Genomic DNA, 20,413 nt, shown 5'->3' with positions numbered 1-20,413 from the left:
TTCCGAAATTTTCCATCTAAATTTATCTCTGCACACTTGGCAGATGCATAGAAAACTAGCCAACGGCACAAAACGCTTGGTTCTGGTGTCATATATTCCAACGGCTATACTTTCTGGAGTCTTGGAGCCATCTGTGTATCTGTGCAGGGTACACTCCTGGAGTTTCTTTTCAAATGCAGATCAACTCCAATTTAACTTATCGTCTAGTTCAATTCTGAACTTCTTTTCGAATTTGATGACTTTAGTGATATTATCCTTTGGTCGCTGGGTAAGTGGAAGATGCAGCCGCTCGACAGATACAGATATTTAGCTTCCTGAGACCGAAGCCCAAAGCATTTAACCCATATGTACTCTTGCTACTTTTTAAAGCTGGGTTGGGGCGTGACTACCAATCGGTAGTGCCCGGATTCAAAATCTGATGTGAGCACAAAACACCAAAATGATAGAAAATGTTTTTCTAATAGCGGTCGCCCTTCGACAGGCATTGGGAAACCTCTGCAATGAAAAATCTCCTCATAAAAACCATCTGCCCTTCGGAGGTGGCATGAAACTCTAGGTCGTCACATCGGGACGCACACCACATATTGTAGGAGAATGCAAATGTCGTCAACGCAGCAGTATTTAGTCGCCCCAAACAGTTCCCGTTGGCAGTCCATTTTCCCATCATTGAAATGGACGGCCCCATAGTTTTATGCTGCCCTCGAACGGCGGATGTTAGGTTAGGTTAGTCAAGTTGCTTGTCTAAGGCAAACACTCGGTGGCCCTAAGGCACTTTGTTATGCCTGTCTTTGATTTCCATCCCATAACTAAGTTGCTTAAATCACTTGGATCTTTTTCAGACGGTAACTAGTCTCTCAGGTGAGACATTTTGCAAATTTCCCAGGTCTTCAAAGAAATAATCGCCAAGATATTTGGCACGGCTTCTTTAAAGTGCAGAACATTCACAGAGGAGGATTTGTACCGACTCAATTTCTGCTTCACATCCTCAGCTCCTGCAGAAGTCATTGTAAGGTACACCCATTTTACCGGCAAATGTTTGTAAGATTTATTTTCGTAGCAGAAATGTAATCGGAAGTTTGTGATTGCCTGCCGAGGTACGAAAAAGCTTGCTTCGAATTCGTTACCAACCAAATCAAAATCACGTGTAAACCGATCAGACACAGCCACCGTCCAATTGTCATAATATATACATATTTTTTACCAGTATTTGAATCATCCCCTTACCTTCACAACATAATCATTGGGCGTGCCCTTTATTTGGCCCTCTAGCGAACAAAATGCTTGATCAATGACCAATTCCACAGCCGTATTAACTGAAAGAAAGTTTTGAAGAAATTTTTTAGCATAGATATACAACAAAAAACGAATACTGAGCACTCACTATCACATGTAAACACCACCGGCACGCCGTAACCCTTCACTTGCCCCTGCGTGCGCGCCATCTCCGTATGCGGCATCAATGCCTTCAATGTGGGATGCACCAAAATCTTAATACTCGTCTCTAGCGGATAATGATAATTGAATTCCGAAGCAATGACATGTCCCGGATTGGTTTGTGCGTCATTATACAAATAACGCATACGCAATTCTTTAACCATAAAAAAGAATTCCAACAACTCCGGATCGACGGTGCGTTGCTCGGTAACCACTTCATACAGCCGCGTGCCAAAGGTTTTTCGACGATCCAGCGTTGCACTCGGACGCACGGCTGAGCTAGGAGTGGAATAGAAGCCACCAGCACCAGCGCCGGCACCAACTTGACTGCTACTTTCGAAATTATTATCCTGCTTAAGTGTAGGATAGAGGCCGGACAGAAAAGGTGGCGAGCGTGAGCCACTATTGCGTGGTGGCAGCGGCGGTGGGGGCGAACGTGAACCGCTGGGCAATTGATCATCGAGCTGATAGTGCGTTGAGTTGCCAATGGCGATTGGATCTGTGGCGAGTGCTTCATCGCGGCTGAGATAGTCCGTGCGCCAACCAATAGAGGAGACTGTGGAGGAAAATAAGGTGCGAAATGTATTTTTTTATATTATTTAAATTAATATAAAAAATATTTCTATTAGTATTATACTATAATAGTTTTTTTACTTACCATTTGGACTCACGGCACTTTTTTCCAATTTATTCACAGCCTCGTAAACTGGATCTGAGTACTGCGTGCCACCACCACTGTAGAGATAATCGAATGGGTCATATTCCGCATAGTAAGAGGTGCAATCCGAGCCATCATCGCAACCTGTAAGCAGTGAATGCATCGTTTTATTTTCGCACAAATTCGACACTAACTTGTTTTAGAGGAAATTTTCACTTTCGCAACAAAGAAAAAAATCAAAACTGCGGCGAATCACATTGGCGTAAATTAATTATAATAAAAAGCCACCAACGGTTTACCAATCATATTCTACAACTAGTATTGTTTTTGTAATGACGAAAAACCAGCTGAGCGTTATAAAAAAAATCAAATATAAAATAGCTTTTGCGCTTGGCCGGGAGACAGCAGCGACAACCACACAGACGGCGACGGCGACGACGACGACGACGACAATGATGGCAATCACGTCAACGACCGGCCAAAGCCGCTCGAAAACAATAACAAATATATATTTGAAAATACATATTTTAATAATAGAGTGTAGGAAATGCAACCAAAACGAGCGAATATGCCGCGCCGATAAACAAAACGTGTGAAACTGTTTACAACGCTGCCGCTGACCCATTTTTACATTCACCTAAAATTACAACTACACAACAACAGAACATTTTCACATTTCAGCTGTGCGCAATAACTCGATCGTCATTTGGCGACTGCGAGCGATTCTAAAACCAAATGTGTGACTTCGAAGGAATTTTCACGAAATGACGATTTCGATTGAGTTGCAAAAAAATAGAAGCAATAGAAGTGCCGCTAAAGACGACGATTTTTGGAAGAGAAGTACGCAATTCAAATTACTGAGGCAAGAACAATAAAAAAATACATACATGAAATATTAAAGAATTTAAAAACCTGTATAAAAAGTAAGAAAAAAGAAGCAAAAAGTTCATAGAAGAATCAAGGAATAATAAAAAATCGAATTAAGCAAAAAAACAAAATATGAATAAAATTAATAATAAAATAAATGACAAGGAGATGAAAGAAAAAAATAAAAAAAACAGAGTTTAATTTAAAATAAAAAAGCAAAAAAATCAACAGGAACTATAGATTACAATAATTATAGACAAGTCTGAAAATGAATAAAACAATTAAAGAAAAGGGAGCAAAGAATATTAAAATTATATAAAAATAATAATAAATGTATTAAATAAAGAAAAAATTAAATAAACAAGTACGTCGTGCATACGAGGGTTACTCAATAACTACAGGTGTTAGTAATGAAAACGCTGATTTTTGAATTTTTTTACGAAATTTTTTTTGGCACCGACAAAACTAAATTTTAAAATAAACAACACGACATACGAGGGTTGCTACATACGTACTCGCGTTAGTAATGAAGACGCTAATTTTTGAAATTTATCGGACGAAATTTTCTTTGGCACCGACAAAACAAAATCTTAAAATACACAAAACGATATACGAGGGTTGATCAATAAGTACCTCGCGTTAGTAATGAAAACGCTAGTTTTTGAAATTTTTCGGACGAAATTTTCTTTGGCAACGACAAAACGAAATCTTAAAATACACAAACGAACACACGAGGGTTGGTCAATAAGTACTCTAATTAGTAGTAAAAACGCTAGTTTTTGCATTTTTTTCACTGTCATTGGCGCTGATACAAAATATATTTATGATGTATTAAAAATTAAATAGAAGGTAATTAAAGCTTAAAATATAAGTAAAACTTGAAATTTTTAATTCAAAAAACCAAAGAAAGTAGTCATTTAGAATGAATAAAAATAATAATGAAAGAAAAAATAAAAGTAATATAAAAATGAAAATAATAAAAATAATAATAATGTTGAAAAAAAAAAATGAAAAAAATAAAACCAACAATGAAAACTAAAAAAAAATAATGATTAAAAATAGATAAAAATATATAAAAAATAAAATAAAAAAATGCAAAAGAATAAAAGTACTGAAAAATAAATAAAAACCATAACGGAAAATAAACAAAAAATGACGATTAAAAATAGATAAATATAATAATAAAGACTATGTTTTTTTTATTTCAAATTTATATTTGGGTTTTTTTTTATATTAAATTGTTTTATTTTTTACTTTTATTTTGAATTTATATAAAATTTTTTTTTATTTAAATTACATACACTTCTTTCCAATTACATTTTTACTAATACTTTAATACTTTATAAATTTATATTTTGTTTTTTAAATTTCATAAAAATTTCATTAAAATAAGAAAACAAAAATAAATTGAAAATGAAAACAAAAATTTTAATTTTAAATAAAAAAATATATAAATTTAAAATAAGAAACCAAATATAAATTTAAGATAGACGAATAAATAAATTTAAAATAAAAAAAAAAAAACAAATATAAATTTAAAATAAAAAATATATAAACTTAAAATAAAATAAAAATATAGAAATTTAAAATAAAAAATATATAAATTAAAAACAATATATATAAATTTAAAACCAACAAACATATAAATTAAAATTAAAAATAACAAAACAAACACAAACACAAATTTAAAATAAAACAATATATTACAAATTAAGATATAAAAAACAAACTAAAATTTATGAAAAGATGAAAATATAAATTAAAGCCGAATTGAAATTATAGAAATAAATAACAAAATAAAATAATTTTCTACGTAATCCAAATTAAGAGCGAAACAAAGAAAATGAAGAAATAAAAATAAATAAAATTAATAAAACTAATATAATTAAAAAGACTAAAAAAGAATTACAAAATAATGATAAAATGATAAAAAAATTGAAAATAAATCAAACACTACAGAGAAAAAAAATTAAAGATACGAGTATAAAAAAATCTGAAATAAATTAAAAATATAAAAAAAATTCTAATAGGAGTATGAATAAGTTCCTTGCGGTTTTACAACAGATGGCGTAACTTGATTATTATTCCATCGATCCACATTTCCAAACATTCATTGGAGAGCTACTGTCGTAAGGCACAAACGTCAGTATAAGTTTTTTATTTGAAGCGTAAACAACAATATTTTTACCACACTTGAAAATGTCGAATTTCGTGCCAAATAATGTGTTTTTGCGGGGAATTTTTTAATATGAAGAAAAAAGCAGCCGAAAGTCATCGTATCTTGGTGGAAGTTTATGGTGAGCATGCTCTAGCTGAGCGAACGTGCCAGAAGTGGTTTGCACGCTTTAAAAGTGGTGATTTTGGCTTGGAAGACGAAGAACGCGAGGGTGCGCCGCCAAAGTTCATGGATACCGAATTGGAGGAATTGCTCGATCAAGATCCGGCTCAAACGCAAGAAGAGGTTGCAAAAACTTTGGGAGTTGATCAATCAACCATTTCCAAACGTTTAAAAGCCATGGGAATGATCCGAAAGGTAGGCCATTGGGTGCCGTATGAATTGAAGCCAAGAGACGTTGAACGCCGTTTTATGGCATGCGAACAACTGCTTCAACGGCACAAAAGAAAGGGTTTTTTGCATCGAATTGTGACTGGCGATGAAAAGTGGGTCCATTACGACAATCCAAAACGTCGGGCAACGTATGGATACCCTGGCCATGCTTCAACATCGACGTCGGCGCAGAATGTTCATGGCCTGAAGGTTATGCTGTGTATCTGGTGGGACCAGCTGGGTGTTGTGTATTATGAGCTACTGAAACCGAATGAAACGATTACGGGGGATGTCTACCGACGACAATTGATGCGTTTGAGCCGAGCACTGCGAGAAAAACGGCCGCAATACGCCGATAGACACGACAAAGTTATTTTGCAACATGACAATGCTCGGCCACATGTTGCACAAGTGGTCAAAACATACTTAGACACGCTCAAATGGGATGTCCTACCCAAAAAAAAACCGCACGAACTTAACCATAGTCCTATTAATAAATCAAATATAATACAGAAAAGTAAAAAAAGCAGCCCAAAGTACCACAGCCGATGGAATTGACCACGGCAGTTCTATGCTGATACTTCAATCTGTTAGAAAAGTTTTTTTTTTAGCCAAATGGCGTCATCTATTCTTTAGTTTCTTACAAAATCGGTTCAACAATTAGTTTCGGTTCAGTGCTATCCGAAGATCGATTACGGTAGTTAATGTCATCTCCCCTTAGCAACGTCACCCGTTGTGAAACATGGGAACTTATTGATCGACCCCCGTAGCACGTATTATAAAAATCTGAGCGAAATTTATAGCCATTTGCCTCAAAGCACCAAAACAAAACCAATAAATCAGGCAGGCGCAAAAAACACTTTTAGTAAAATGTATAGTAAGCGAAATTTTAACTCAAAACTTAATACAGGGTGCTCCAAATGCAAGTATACTTTCAAATCTGGGAATGATTTGGCACTGACAGCTATTTACCTGCTCCAAATTTTCGCTAACATTCAGGAGGATATCTACGGAGAATTTAATTAATCGTTTTTATGATGAGCAACAATAGAAAAGTGGTAGAGTTCCAAAGAATGGCTTGGCATTGGATAACAGACTTGGTCAATACAGGTGCATCGACGCGCCATCGATCACAATATATCAATATTTAAAGCAATAGCCTGATGAGAAATTTGCACAAAGATCTCAGATTTTATCTTTAATGTACATTTAGCTCAGCAATTGAAGGCAGTTTGTGTCTTAGAGCAGCTCGAATAGGACGACGCATTTTCTCAATTCTCTAAAAAAAACAGATTTTTACCTCGAAGGCAACAAATTGATGCTAATTCTGGAGTGGTAACATATTTGGCTATTTTACGCTGATGCTGCTAGAAACATCATTACGGTCAACGACGAGCACTAGAGCCGAAATTATTGACTGTTTGTGTAATGGAATTGAAGTCAACGGCCCAGCCGGTATTTGATTTCATCAGAATGCCACACAGCCCAGGAAGCAAACGATTTTTAGACGCTAATATAGTTGCCATTTGATCAGCCATATTGACGATGCCAACTGACCGTCTGAGAATAGTGATTTTGAAGGCCCATGACTTATTTGTGGGACGTCGTAAAAAATCGAAAGTAATCCAGACACGATACACACTATGCAGACGCATGTTTTCGAAACCAATCATAAGATAGAGCCAGAAACCATCAAGGCAGGGATGGGGGTGTTGAAAATAACGGCCAGATAATCTTTAATTTTAATGTAATGCATTTTTAAAAATTATCTTAACTTTTCACCACCCTTTATATGCCCATTCAACATACATACAGACACATATAAACTTGTGTAAAACAACGCACACTTGACGCCCGTTAATTATAACATACCAGTGCTAATCGTATAATCGAACGGTGAGCAAGTTGGTCAGCTGCCCACAAAATGGGCATTGGCTTATGTAGTAGATTATAAAGTGGCCACTAAAATCGCTGACTAAAAGATAATACGCGCAACAAGACAAATTGACAGGAACAACTTGAATGGCATTAAAACGCGACAATTGGCGAAAAGGTGTTGGTGTATTTTTTTTTTGTTGTTGTGAAAATAAAATTTAAAAATACGAATATATGGAAGTTCGTACGCTTAAGAGTCAGTCAAAAAACATTGCAATAGAAATAAGTGACGTATACTTTTTGGCAGAAAGACGAAACTCGAAAAAATTGGTTGACAAAATGTTTTTTAATCATATTTATTTTATTTTAGCAGGTGTGTCGGGAAGGGTCTGATGAATTCTCCCAGCATTTATAAAAAAATTATTAGCACGTACACTTCTTTCAGGTTTTTGGCTGAGTTCCTCCTCCTATTTGTGTCGTGCGTGTTGATGTTGTTCTACTAATGGAGGAATCTACAGTTTTAAGCCGACTCCGAACGGCCTGCCGAGGAGCGACCACTTTAGAAAAATACTTTTTTCTATTATTTGACGTTCATGCACAGAGATTCGAACCTACGTACTCCCGAATGTTAGTCACACACTAACCCATGCTGCTAAGGCGCCTGGCACTTCTACTTAAAGGAAGGCTGCAGATCTGAAATGTCGTGTTTTTCTAGCCGGGGTCTGCACACAGTGGTCTTTTACATGACAACAAAACTCAGCAATCGAACTATTAAGATCCCTACAACTTCCACAACAGCGCAACGGTAACCTGTGGTGTAGAGCCACAAGATGCTGCAGTATGCTCTGGAAAACGAAAGCAGACCACCAAGGACTGTCACTCGGCCAAATCGTGTAAGCGGTTACCGGCCAATCAAGAAGAAGAAGAAGATCAACCTCAACCTGATGCTGTTAAAAATATTTGAAATTAATCGTGTAACAAAGGCACACTAGGCCCTGCATCCGGACATACCCAACATATGTTTAGCAAGTTCAAAAAGCTCTACACCAACCACCGTTTGGTGGTCCTTACAGCTCTTCTTACAGCCCTTTAAACCAACTCATAGGATACACTTTGCAAGATAAAGTTTTGCTGTTAAGAAGACGGCAAAAGAAAAATAATCAAAAATAAAATAGTTTTCTGGCAATTTTTTGATTAACCACCAAACTTTTTCAGAAAAAGACAGATACAACCGGATAGAAGAGCAAAAGTTTTTTTTTTTATTTTCGAGAACATTTCGGTGACTTCATTGTTTCGCCACCAATACCGCCACAATGTCCTCTTATTGAAGAACGGCGGTGCTGATATGGTGAGTGCTAATGCGACAGGTCAGGTTCCACTTTTATGCTGTGCTTGTGTTCCACACTGAGAAAGCGGCGGAAAGAAGCAGTAAGGGTTCGCGGCACTACCTGGACTGCAAATAAACCGAACGAAGAATCAGGAAACCTCCAATTCTGCTATGTCCATGCCAATGAAACAATTCGTGCTCGACGAACCACCTACATAGTAGTAGACGGAGTTATGAGAACGAATGAATTAGCTGACCCAAAGAAAAATGCTGCTGCACCTTCTTAAAATTACTACCATAAGTAGAGATCGTCAAACGTTCAAACGGGCGAGATAGCAGGTAAACTGTCTAGCTTTCGCTGTGCCTTATACAAATTAAACATAGGACGGCGAGGAATTAAAAGTGATGACAAATAGCGAACTTATTAGTGGTCGTTATAGGCTAATTTACAATTTTGAGGTGCTCTGCTAAAGGGTGATCAGACTGGAGGTCCTTTTTCTAAAGAATTATTTTGACAGATCACGAGTGACTACTGTCAAACTAAATATATAACTTTTTTCAGTATTCATTGACATTTAATCATGGAAAGACTTTCGCCTCAACAACGTTTGCAAATCGTAAAATTGTATTACGAAAATCGATGATCTGTGAAAAGATCAACGCGCGCTCAGGCCAACTTATGACGTACAGCGAAGAGACCCATTTTCGACTTAATGGCTAAGACAATAAGCAAAATTGTCGTATTTGGGCTGAAGAGCAACCCAAAGCCATTCAAGAACAGCTCATACATCCAACAAACGTTTGTTGCGGCCTATGGGCCGAGGCTGGCACCCATGTCACAGTGAATGGCTAACGCTATCGCGCCATGATTAACGACTTTTTGATGCCGGAAATTGAAACCCGTGATCTCCACAACATCTGTTTCCAACAAGATGGCATCACTTGCCACACAGCCCGAGAAACAATGGATTTATTGCGTCGTCATTTCGAAATGTAATTTATCTCTCATCACGGACCAGTGGATTGGTCACTAAGATCGTGTGATATCACACACTTGAACTTTTATTTGTGGGGGTATGTAAAGTCTAAATGATTGTGGATAAACCAGCTTCGATTGAGGCATTGGAAGCCAACATTACTAAAGTTATTCATGAGATACCGACCGAAATCCTCCAGCGAGCCATTCAAAATTGGTGTTTACGATTGGACGAATTACGTCGCAGTTGCGGACAACATTTGAAAGGAATTATCGCCCAATCAATTTGAATTTTCGATGTTTTATTCAATTTAAAATCCGATACCTCTAAATTGATCACCCTTTACTTGTGAAGCATTGCAACTTTAATTGCCGTTTTAATGGTGACACCCTCTATAGTAATGTACTTTACAACATTCATTCGGCGGTTTATCATTGTCATTATCAGTTGTCGATTGCAGTTGCAAGAAAGGCGATTTCTAGTAAAGCCGAACCCATCATAAATTTTCGATAGGAGGCCGTATACTATGCACAAACCATAAATCCACATATACGACTACAAAAAGATGTATACACAGACCAGGTTCAATAAATGATAAAAAAAATTAATAAATTATAATGAAGCTTATCACCAAATGGGCAAGTGAAATGAACGAATAGAAAGGAATAATGTGGAGAAAAAATAAAAATCATTAAAACAAAGTGCAAATAAAAAAAAAAACAAAAAAAACAAAAACCAAAAAAAAAAACAATAAAACATGAATAATGTATCGAATGAGACGCAGCTAAGAGCTATGAAACTTACGAAATATTCTTCTCTTCTACTAAGTTGTATGCACAAAAGTTCTTCAATGGAACCAGTATTAAAAATTTAATTTACATACCTACACGGACACACGCACACAGTGTACACAATGTGAAATGAAACAACAATTTTTCGGTATATTTTTTAGTATAATTTCGAACGCTGCGCTCACCTATACCCGCATACGCTCGCTCTACCACAAACTACAGACTGTACGTGTCAGTAGTGGTTGCAGTGGGGGCGTGTGGATACAGACGTTGCAGCGCTCTAAATTCATGTATTTTTATTAACAAATTCGCATTAAACAAATTAAAATAATCAATCACATTATTTTTTCATGTGCTAATAAATTACAATATTTTGCAGTTGAAAAAATGTATAATTATATTTGATAACTTTTTTCTTGGAATCGACTAACAGTACCATTTTTTATTAAATTAACATAGTTTTTTGGTTAAATTTAACTTATTTTGTTCTTGGAAGTATGCAAAAATCAAGCGCAAAGTACAATGTATAGCAATGAATTAAATTCTTTTAATTTTTGGTTTTTTTTTTTTGGTTGCTTAGCTTTGTGGAAATTTTTGCTTTTTAAATAAAACGCAAAACTTTTATTATGATTTGAATGAGTTGCATATATATAATTGTGGTTTTCATTTCATATTTGTGACCAAGAAAATGATTAATACTTGTATAACTATGTGTAAACAGAGTGTCATGAAATCGTATGCTATGATAGGGGTATTCACGAAAAGCAGCTATATTGCGAGTGTTTTTTAATGTAAAATTAAACAAAATATTTGCAGAGTTGCAAGAAGAAGTGATTGTAGATGAGTATATGAGCGCGGTAGTCTTTCATTCGAAAATGTGGATATAATGGTGTATTCCCACCGAGCCAATAGAGTGGGAAAATTGACTGTGAACCATAAAAAATGGTTTAATGGAATGAATTAAATCTGGTTTATTTGTAATAATTTCCATTTACTTTTTAATATACAAAAATACGTTAAAGGTTTTTGTTTGAAAAACATCAGAGAATTAAAGAAACTCGATATGAGTCCCGCAAGCTAAGAAGAAGACTATGTTGAAAAAGAACTAATTTTCTGTTTCTCATTTGAGGGTGGTATTGATCATAGTAAATCGAAAAATAAAGTATTTTTTATATTTATTTATTTTTTTAAATTTTACCTTTTTTATTTTTTTTTTTCTTAATTTTAAGTTTTTTTTATTTTTTTTTTCTTAATTTTAAGTTTTTTTTTTGATTTAATTTGTCCTTATTTTATTTTTTATTTTCAATTTTTTTTTTTATTTCATTTTTTATTAGGAATAGGGTCAATTTTTCTAATTTTTTCGTTTCTCACTTTTTTCAATTTTTTTGTTTCTGTCATAGAATCGAAAAAAAGTATTTTTTTATATTTATTTACTTTTTTATATATATTTATTTTTTTATATTTATTTATTTTTTATATTTATTTATTTTTTATATTTATTAATTTTTTATTTTTTTTTTAATTTCACCTTTTTTTGTTTTATTTTTCTTAATTTTATTTTCATTTTTTTCATTTTTTATTTTATTTCATTTTTTATTAGGAAACTCGTCAATTTGAACCATAATACTAATTATTTTTCTAATAAGAATACCAATTATGAAAGAATATCTATACAAATTTATTAAATGGCATAAAATAAATCTGATTTATTAGTAATAATTTCAATTTACTTTATAACGTTTAAAAACACATTAAAGCTTTTTTTTTTGAAGAACGTCAAAGAACTAAAGAATCTTGATATGAATGCCTCGAGCTCAGAAAAAGACTATGTTGAAAAATAAATAACATGGCCCTCGTAATTCCAAAAAATCGAGTTTATATTATTTTTTTGTCATTTTTTATTTTTATAATATATATTTTTTTATTATTTAATTTTTTCATTTTTTAAATATTCTTTTTTTTTTTATTATTATTATTATTTTATTATTATTTTTTTTTTTTTTTTATACTTTAATATTATTTGTTTTGTTTGTAATTTTTTCCACTTTTTATTATTTAATTCCCCTTTGGTTGGGCACCTATTGCGGCGCGTCCCAGGTGGTGGATAGGGTACGCCACAGTTATCTTCTGTGGTTAAGTAGGCCATAGCCTCGGTAAAAGCCTACTCGCGAACCAGCCTAGTTCTCGTCAACCAACAACTATGGTAGGGGGAACAACATGTAGTGCAGTGTTACTGCACGCGTGCCGTAACTGCCATAATTGCTGGCAGTGACCCATATCCACTTCGGTGGATGGCGAGAAGCCACTCGTATTAGTAGGTCATGTCTCTGCTAATACGAATGGAATAAACATGGACTCACGGGGAGAAGGCCACTCCCTTATATCAAAGGCTACCAATCCAAGGTGGAACAGCATACGCCGAGGGATGCATGGCTTAGGGTGAGCTAAGTCGCTAGTATGCGGACTCTGGGGCACCTGTCGCACCCCAGTTTCAATTCGACTTACCACGGCATAGGGCTCTGGCGTGGCGGACCCCATTATTTCCCTATCTAAATCCCAGGTTACGACTGCCGACACGTCGGCTGAGTGACCGCACCGCAAAATTATGAACAAATTAACAAACAAAAAACAAACAACACAACAAACTCCTTCCCGACGCGGAAGACCCCTTGGCTCCACCAAACTTATGGCGGGGTCAAAAACCACCCCTTCGGTGGCGAAAGTGCTCGCTAAGAGCAAAACCGTCACAGAGACACCACCGCATTCCCTTGAGGCTTCTACTTCCTCCAAAACCGACTCGGTTGCGGAAAACCAAGTGATCACCAAATCTGTTTTGCCAGAAACTGGGAAAACAAGTCGGACAGAAGTCTCCAGAAAACCCATCCCTCCTCATCTCCGTCGATACAGAGATCGAAGACGCGCCACTTTCCTTATGGAAAAGTTCGGCAAAACCCCTGAGGAGGAGCTGTCCGACCAGCAAAAGTCAACGCTCGATTGGGCCCGGGAGTTCCTTCGGAATTATGAGGCGTCCAAAGATAAACCGAGTGCAGCTAAGCGGCAGCGGTCTTCAGAGGATCCTCATAGCTCCAACGACCCCAAGAAGCATAAAGTTTCCTCTGAGGTCAAACTACGCAAGTTCTGCGAAGTTGCCAGAGATAGTCTGGTCATGGCGGTGGTGGATAAGAGCCACCCTGACGGTTTCATCTCTCCATCAAACTGGAAGATTGTGGAGAGAAAACTTCAGTTGGGCTACCTGGACGTTCTGAAGCAGAACCCAGGACCCCCTCCTTTCTGCTCTGACGCGGGTTGGTTTCAAGCAAGGGTCAAGTTGATCGCTTGCTCAGATCAACGCTCTGTCAGCCTGTACGGCAAGGCCCTCGACCGACTCGGCGAGGTGTGGCCCGGAGCGAAGCTCCAACTAATCAAGAAGAGCGAAATTCCCAACAAACCCCGCGGCAGAGTAAGAATACCTGTAGAGCCATCCGATCCGGAAACCATCCTGGAGCTACTGAAGGTCGGAAACCCGAACCTACCCACCGGAAACTGGAGGGTAGTTAAGGTGGAAGAGCCTTCAGGAAACTCCAGACATGTCACGCTGCTCCTGGACCAGGAAAGCGTTAAAGCACTGGACGACCGCAAGGGGATTGTGGCATTCGGGTTCACTACAGCTACCATCTGGACCTATCAGCCGAAAAACCTCCTCGCACCCAGCGAAGAGAGTACGGCGGCCCCCAAGATGGATGTCGATAAGCCTCTCTCACAAGCTTCGACGATTGAGTCCGACTCGGAATCAAACAGCGAACTTGTGGGGAACTTATTTAACATTCAACTCGAGGACGAGGATAGTCTTTTAGATAGCGGTGATGACGCGAACGCCACAGTCGTTGAATGTCCGTCTAAAAGTGCTGCAGATTAACCTGCACCACTCTAAGGCTGCCTCGGCAGCCCTCATTCTTCGTCTCTCTGACCTCAGAGAAGACATCATTCTCATCCAAGAACCTTGGATATCAAACAACAAGATATGCGGCCTGAAAGATACGCACTACACCTTGTTTCAAGGTGAGGCTAACGTTAGATCGCGCTCTTGTATTCTCATTCGAAAACATATTAATGCTTTTCTTCTTCCCTTTAGCAATGCTGACACCACTGCCATTGAGGTTGAAGCAGTCCACGGCCCGATTTGGATTGTGTCGGCTTACATGCCTTACGACGCAGCGGAGGCGCCTCCTCCTGAAGCAGTGAGGAGGCTCGTCAATACGGCGCATCTGATCCAGAAACGCGTCATTATTGGAGCAGAAGCTAATGCACATAATACTGTTTGGGGCAGTACAAACAACAACACACGAGGTGAGCAACTTTTTGATTATATTCTAGCGAATAAGCTTGATATATGTAATAGAGGTGATGTCCCTACGTTTCTTAACTCGTCTAGAAGAGAGGTACTCGATATTACTCTTGCTAGCGAATCATGTACACAACTGGTGCAGGACTGGAGCGTTGATAAACAGCACTCTTTTTCCGACCACCAATATATAACATTCACTTTAAAAGCCGAAACGGCAAAACCCATGAAGTACCTTAACAAAAAACGTATGAATTGGATCAAATATAAAGAACATCTTGCCAATGGACTTCCTGATATCAGGCAGTTTGAAATGGCAAATAAAAACGATATCGAAAACGCTGTCAACATGATAACGAGTCAAAGCGCAGCACGACAATCTTGCCTCCTGACAAAAACAGGAGGCAAGCATAAACCTTTTTGGTGGACTCCAGAAATCTCAGAACTTCGCAATCGAACTCGGAAACTCTTTAACCAATCTAAAATAACAGACGAATGGGAAGAATATCGACAAAGTCTCAAAGACTTTAAGAAAGCTGTCAGAAGTGCAAAACGCACATCCTGGCGATCATACACTCAAGAATTAGAGAACACCTCAGAAGTAAGCAGACTACGCAAGATTCTTGCATCAAACCCAGTCTCTCCCAGTTTTATCATGACTCAAGATGGAACTTGGACTACTTCAACTGACCACACTCTTAGAATACTTCTAGAATCTCACTTTCCAGGCTGTGTTGCCAACTTACCTGCACTTCCCAGCACTCTTCAGAGTAATTATGGGAATAGATCAGATCTAATCAGCTCTAATAGCATCTCCACAGCAATACTAAGCTTTAAAAAATTTAAATCACCAGGTCCTGACAACATCATTCCAGCAGAACTTCAAGAAGGACTGGAAATTCTACTGCCTTGGTTAACAAGGATCTTTAACAAGTGTTTAAATCTCTCTTACCTTCCGACAATTTGGAAGAAATCGAAGGTAGTATTCATTCCGAAAACGGGAAAGCCTTCACACTGCAAACCAAACGACTTCAGGCCCATTAGCCTAACCTCTTTTTGCTTAAAGGCTTTTGAAAAAGTCTTAGATGAGCAAATCAAAACCCAACTTGATACTAAGTTGATCTCTGAGGCACAACATGCCTACACTAAAGGGAAATCGACTGAAACGGCACTTCATTCACTGGTGCAAACAGTGGAAACTTCCCTTCACAATAAAGAGTACTCTCTTGTCGCATTTATGGACATAGAAGGTGCTTTTAATAATATTGAACCCAACGCTATTTTGTCTGAAATTGCCAAATTGGGTATCAATTACTCCATCCGAAAGATGATCGAACAAATGCTCCAAAATAGAATAATCACTTCAGAGCTTGGGGTAAGCCGCATGAGAATGTACGCCGTCAAAGGCACTCCTCAAGGCGGAGTACTTTCACCCCTTCTCTGGAATCTCGCTGTAAACAGTTTGCTTCGAAGTCTCGAAAAAGCAGGCTGCAAGGTTGTAGCCTATGCAGATGACATTGCTCTCTGCGTGTCAGGCAAACACCTGAATACCCTCACTGAGCTCATGCAACGCTCAATCAATATTCTGTCAAAATGGTGCACCGAATGCGGACTAAATGCGAATCCAGCAAAGACAGATCTTGTTCTCTTCAATAGGAAACAACAATCTCCTCCACTGCAAACAATAACTTTAAAAGGGGAATCATTACTTCTATCTGATTCAGCTAAATATCTAGGAGTTATTCTAGATAGGAAGTTGAGTTGGAAATTGAACATCGAAAACAGATGTAAAAAAGCTTTCATAGCTCTCTATACTTGTAAGAAAGCTATAGGCAAAACCTGGGGTTTTTCACCTCGGATCATTTATTGGATATATACCTCGATCATCAAACCGATACTCTTCTACGGTGTGGTTGTATGGTGGACAGCACTCGAAAAACGGTGTAGAGTAGCCACAATTGATCGAGTTCAAAGAACAGCCTGCCTTCTGATAACAGGATGCTTAAGTACAACACCTACTAAGGCTCTAAACACGTTGCTTCACTTGTTCCCTATCGATCTGGCTGGCAAAGCGATTGCAGCGAAAGCAGCGACACGCATGAATGCTATATCGAAATGGAATAGGTATCTTGGCCATTCGGCCATACTGAACAGGAACACTGTTATCTCTTCCGACATAGACTATCATGTAAGTCTTCCATCACCACCCTTGCTATTCTCCTGTTCACTCCCAACTAGGGAAGAATGGAAGACAAATCTTACCGAAATCGATGGCCCTCTGACTATATATACAGATGGTTCAAAACAAGACGGCAAAGTGGGATTTGGAATCTTTTCCAATTCCCCTCACATCAATCTATCATTTAGATTACCCGACTACTGTAGCGTATTCCAAGCGGAAGTATGCGCTATCTGGTATGCTGCGAAAACTCTCTTAGAAAATAGAATATCACTAGAGGATATCCGCTTTTTCACCGACAGTCAAGCGGCCGTTCGAGCACTCAGCTCCTCTTATACCCACTCAGATGTGGTTCGATCCTGTCTCTTATCTCTTAACGAGATAAGTGTTCAGAATTCTGTCCAAGTTATCTGGATACCGGGTCACAGTGGATTCGAAGGTAACTGCAAAGCTGATGAGCTCGCAAGAGCTGGAGCTGCGCAATCATATGTTAGTAACTTACCCACAATCCACATTCCGCTCTCAACATGTAAAATGCTCATCGATCGAGAATTTCACAGCATTGCTGATCGGAGGTGGCGAGTGGAAACTACTTGCGTTACGACCAGACAAATCTGGCCATCCTACAATCTGAAACAGACAAAAACCCTTATAGGTCTTTCGAAACACGAACTAAGGCATATAACATCTCTTATCACCGGCCACTGCCTTTTGGGCACTCACGCACGTCGGCTCGGGGTTCCTCAACACGACCTGTGCAGATACTGCGAGGACGAAGATGAGGAAGTATCGAGCAGACATTTGCTGTGCAGTTGTCCGGGTCTAGCCAGAAGTCGACTCGCTCTTCTAGGCTCTCCAACAATTGACAATCTTTCAGTACTCTCGGACCTGAAAATCGAATCTCTCATCAAATTTTCGAAACGAATTAATATCTTTGACCAAAATCTACAATAAAAATCTCGGTTAGGTGGGGAAATCATTTAAAATAATGAGCTCTAGGGCAACACAACGGACCCAACTTGCGGTCTATGTGGCGCTCCGATGCGGGGTCACCCTTAAACCAACCAACCAACCAACCATTATTTAATTATTTCATTTTGTTTATTATTATTTTGTTATTTTTTTTATTATTTTTTCATATTTTAATATTATTTGTTTATTTGTCATTTTTTCGATTTTGTTTATTATTCTTTTTTATTATTGTTATTTTATTATTTTTTTTTTTATTATTATTGTTAATATTTTATTATTGTTATTTTATTATTATATTTTTTTTTATTATTTTATTATTATTTTTTTTATTATTTTTTTCATATTTTTATTTTATTTTTTTGTTAATCATTTTTGTTTCAATTTTTATTATTTAATTTTTTTCATTTTGTTTGTTTTTCTTTTTTTATTAGTATTATTTTACTATTATTTTTATTTTATTATTGTTATTTTATTATTATTATTTTTTATTGTTATTTTTTTCATATTTTAATATAATTTTTTTTCTTTTTAAATTTTTTTACATTTTTTATAATTATTATTGTTTTTTAATTAGCATCAGTTATGTAAAACAATATTTTTGATTCTTTTTGAAAAAACAGAACTTTTAGAAATGGAGATTTTGAATTCCTCGTCACGAGATATTTTTCAAGCCAAAATCACAATATCGATATAGGTAAGTAGGCAGCAAAGGAATTTATCTCTGGAAGGGCGGGATCGCGACCCAATATGTAGTGTCACGCCTGACTTTATTAAAAATACAAAAACGTGATTTAAGAGTCAGTTGGTAGGTAATTAAATGCCATAAAGAATAGGACTTCCTAAATTTGTAAAAAAAAGTTTAAACTTTCGAATTTTTCCTAATAAAAATATTTCAATTTAAAATCATGGCTTCACTTGCATTCTGGCGCTTTACAAATGCTTAAAAACGAAATGGTATTTGGTATTTGGGACGTGATTGTAGAAATTGTTATCACCCGGAGTGCTCTGAAGCCCACGGCATTTATTATTTTAGTTAAAGCCGGTTCTATCAACTTCTATGGCAAATATCATTAAACATTTATAAATTAGAGAACCTCTACATGTATCCATAAACAGATAATTAATACGCATTCAAAATTTGCGCATGTGTTTAGTTTTATTTTAAAAAAGAAACGCGTGTGATTTTTAAAATTTTTCGTAACTGATACACCTTTTTTTTAACTTAATATGAAGTTTGCGCCAATTGAGAAGAATATGAAGTTTTATATGAAATTTTATGTGGAATTTTTTTTTAATTCATTCATGCAGTGATTTATTCAAAAAAATATGCTTTTCTACATTTCTTTTATTTATTATTTTATTTATTTTTATTTAAACGCAAGTGTAAACGTGAATACCCCTTTTCTACGCAAAATAAGCAGCACTCGAAATGTCAGCATTTCCAGATGAAATAATGCGGCACGTCAAAAAATATGCAATGACTACAACAAAGCATCTCTATGCTATTTATTAATAAATATTTGCTTAATTTCATATTGCATCTTTTATGCGCACTGATTCAGTTGCTGAGCAATTTTCGACGCTTGAAATGAGAAATTATTGATTCTTAAAGAATTTCGTGCACACTTTTTTGTTTTTGGCAATAATTTTACATAATAAATACAATATTTCATTTTCAATAAATACCTAATTACTCTTAGCTGCATATTTAAAACATGTTATAAAAATTTACAACTCGAAAAAAACTTGAAAGACACAACACAGCCTGTACAGGTCAAATTGAGTTTTCTAGAACTATGTAATCGTATATAGAAGATGCAGTTAAATTAACAGTGCTATTAAATATAAGGGGGTTTCCAATAAGGGTGTTGTATCTTTGAACTCTCGCTTCGGCCAGTTTCAAAGTTCTGTTCGTCAGTGTTTTTTTTTATTTAATTTTGTTTTTCTTGTATTCATTTTGAGAAATTTTTTAAAACCATCATGGATCGTTAAAAGGGCCAACAGCATTTTTAAACGCTTAACTTTATTTTGCAAACAAAAATGACGCCCACTCGCTGCATAAACAAAAGTTTCAAAATGGAAAAAATATTTTACCAAATAAGGGGTCACCCCATAAAAAAAATACGAATGCGAACATTTTTGGGAAAATGAGTTTACTTTTAAGTAAATATATACCTATATTTATCTTTGAAAACGAACTCACAAAAAATAATTTGGAATATCATTGTAATCTTACAAAAATTAGGTCCAACAAAGATTTCAAAAGCTTAAAAGTTATATATGAGCTGATGCTATTACAATAAATAATGAATTTTTTGGTGTAAAACATTTTATGTTGATTATCGCCATGAAGATATACCCCTGTTCGGTGACTAGAGAAAAAAATTCCCTGAATTTGGTATAACGCAAGAAGGAACTTTATAATATTAAGACGGAGTCGATT

The 20,413-nt window shown here is 36.4% G+C and overlaps 1 protein-coding gene across 4 annotated transcripts in view; it reads right to left on the bottom strand.

Moving 5' to 3' along the window:
• Positions 1–20,413, bottom strand: part of LOC129242326 (phosphatidylinositol 4-phosphate 3-kinase C2 domain-containing subunit beta) — a 63,931-nt gene that overhangs the window by 29,382 nt on the left and 14,136 nt on the right. For all 4 annotated transcript variants that reach the window (XM_054878906.1, XM_054878904.1, XM_054878905.1 and 1 more), the window contains 3 exons: positions 2,093–2,236; positions 1,382–1,990; positions 1,225–1,313 (listed from right to left, as the gene is read on the bottom strand). In XM_054878906.1, the coding sequence (XP_054734881.1) occupies positions 1,225–1,313; positions 1,382–1,990; positions 2,093–2,236 (842 nt within the window). The remainder of the gene's footprint in view (positions 1–1,224; positions 1,314–1,381; positions 1,991–2,092; positions 2,237–20,413) is intronic.

The sequence above is a fragment of the Anastrepha obliqua genome, chromosome 3, assembly GCF_027943255.1.
Source record: "Anastrepha obliqua isolate idAnaObli1 chromosome 3, idAnaObli1_1.0, whole genome shotgun sequence".
Lineage (NCBI taxonomy): Eukaryota > Metazoa > Arthropoda > Insecta > Diptera > Tephritidae > Anastrepha > Anastrepha obliqua.
The sequence above is the reverse complement of the archived record's forward strand: the minus strand, read 5'-3'. Positions and strand labels throughout refer to the sequence as shown.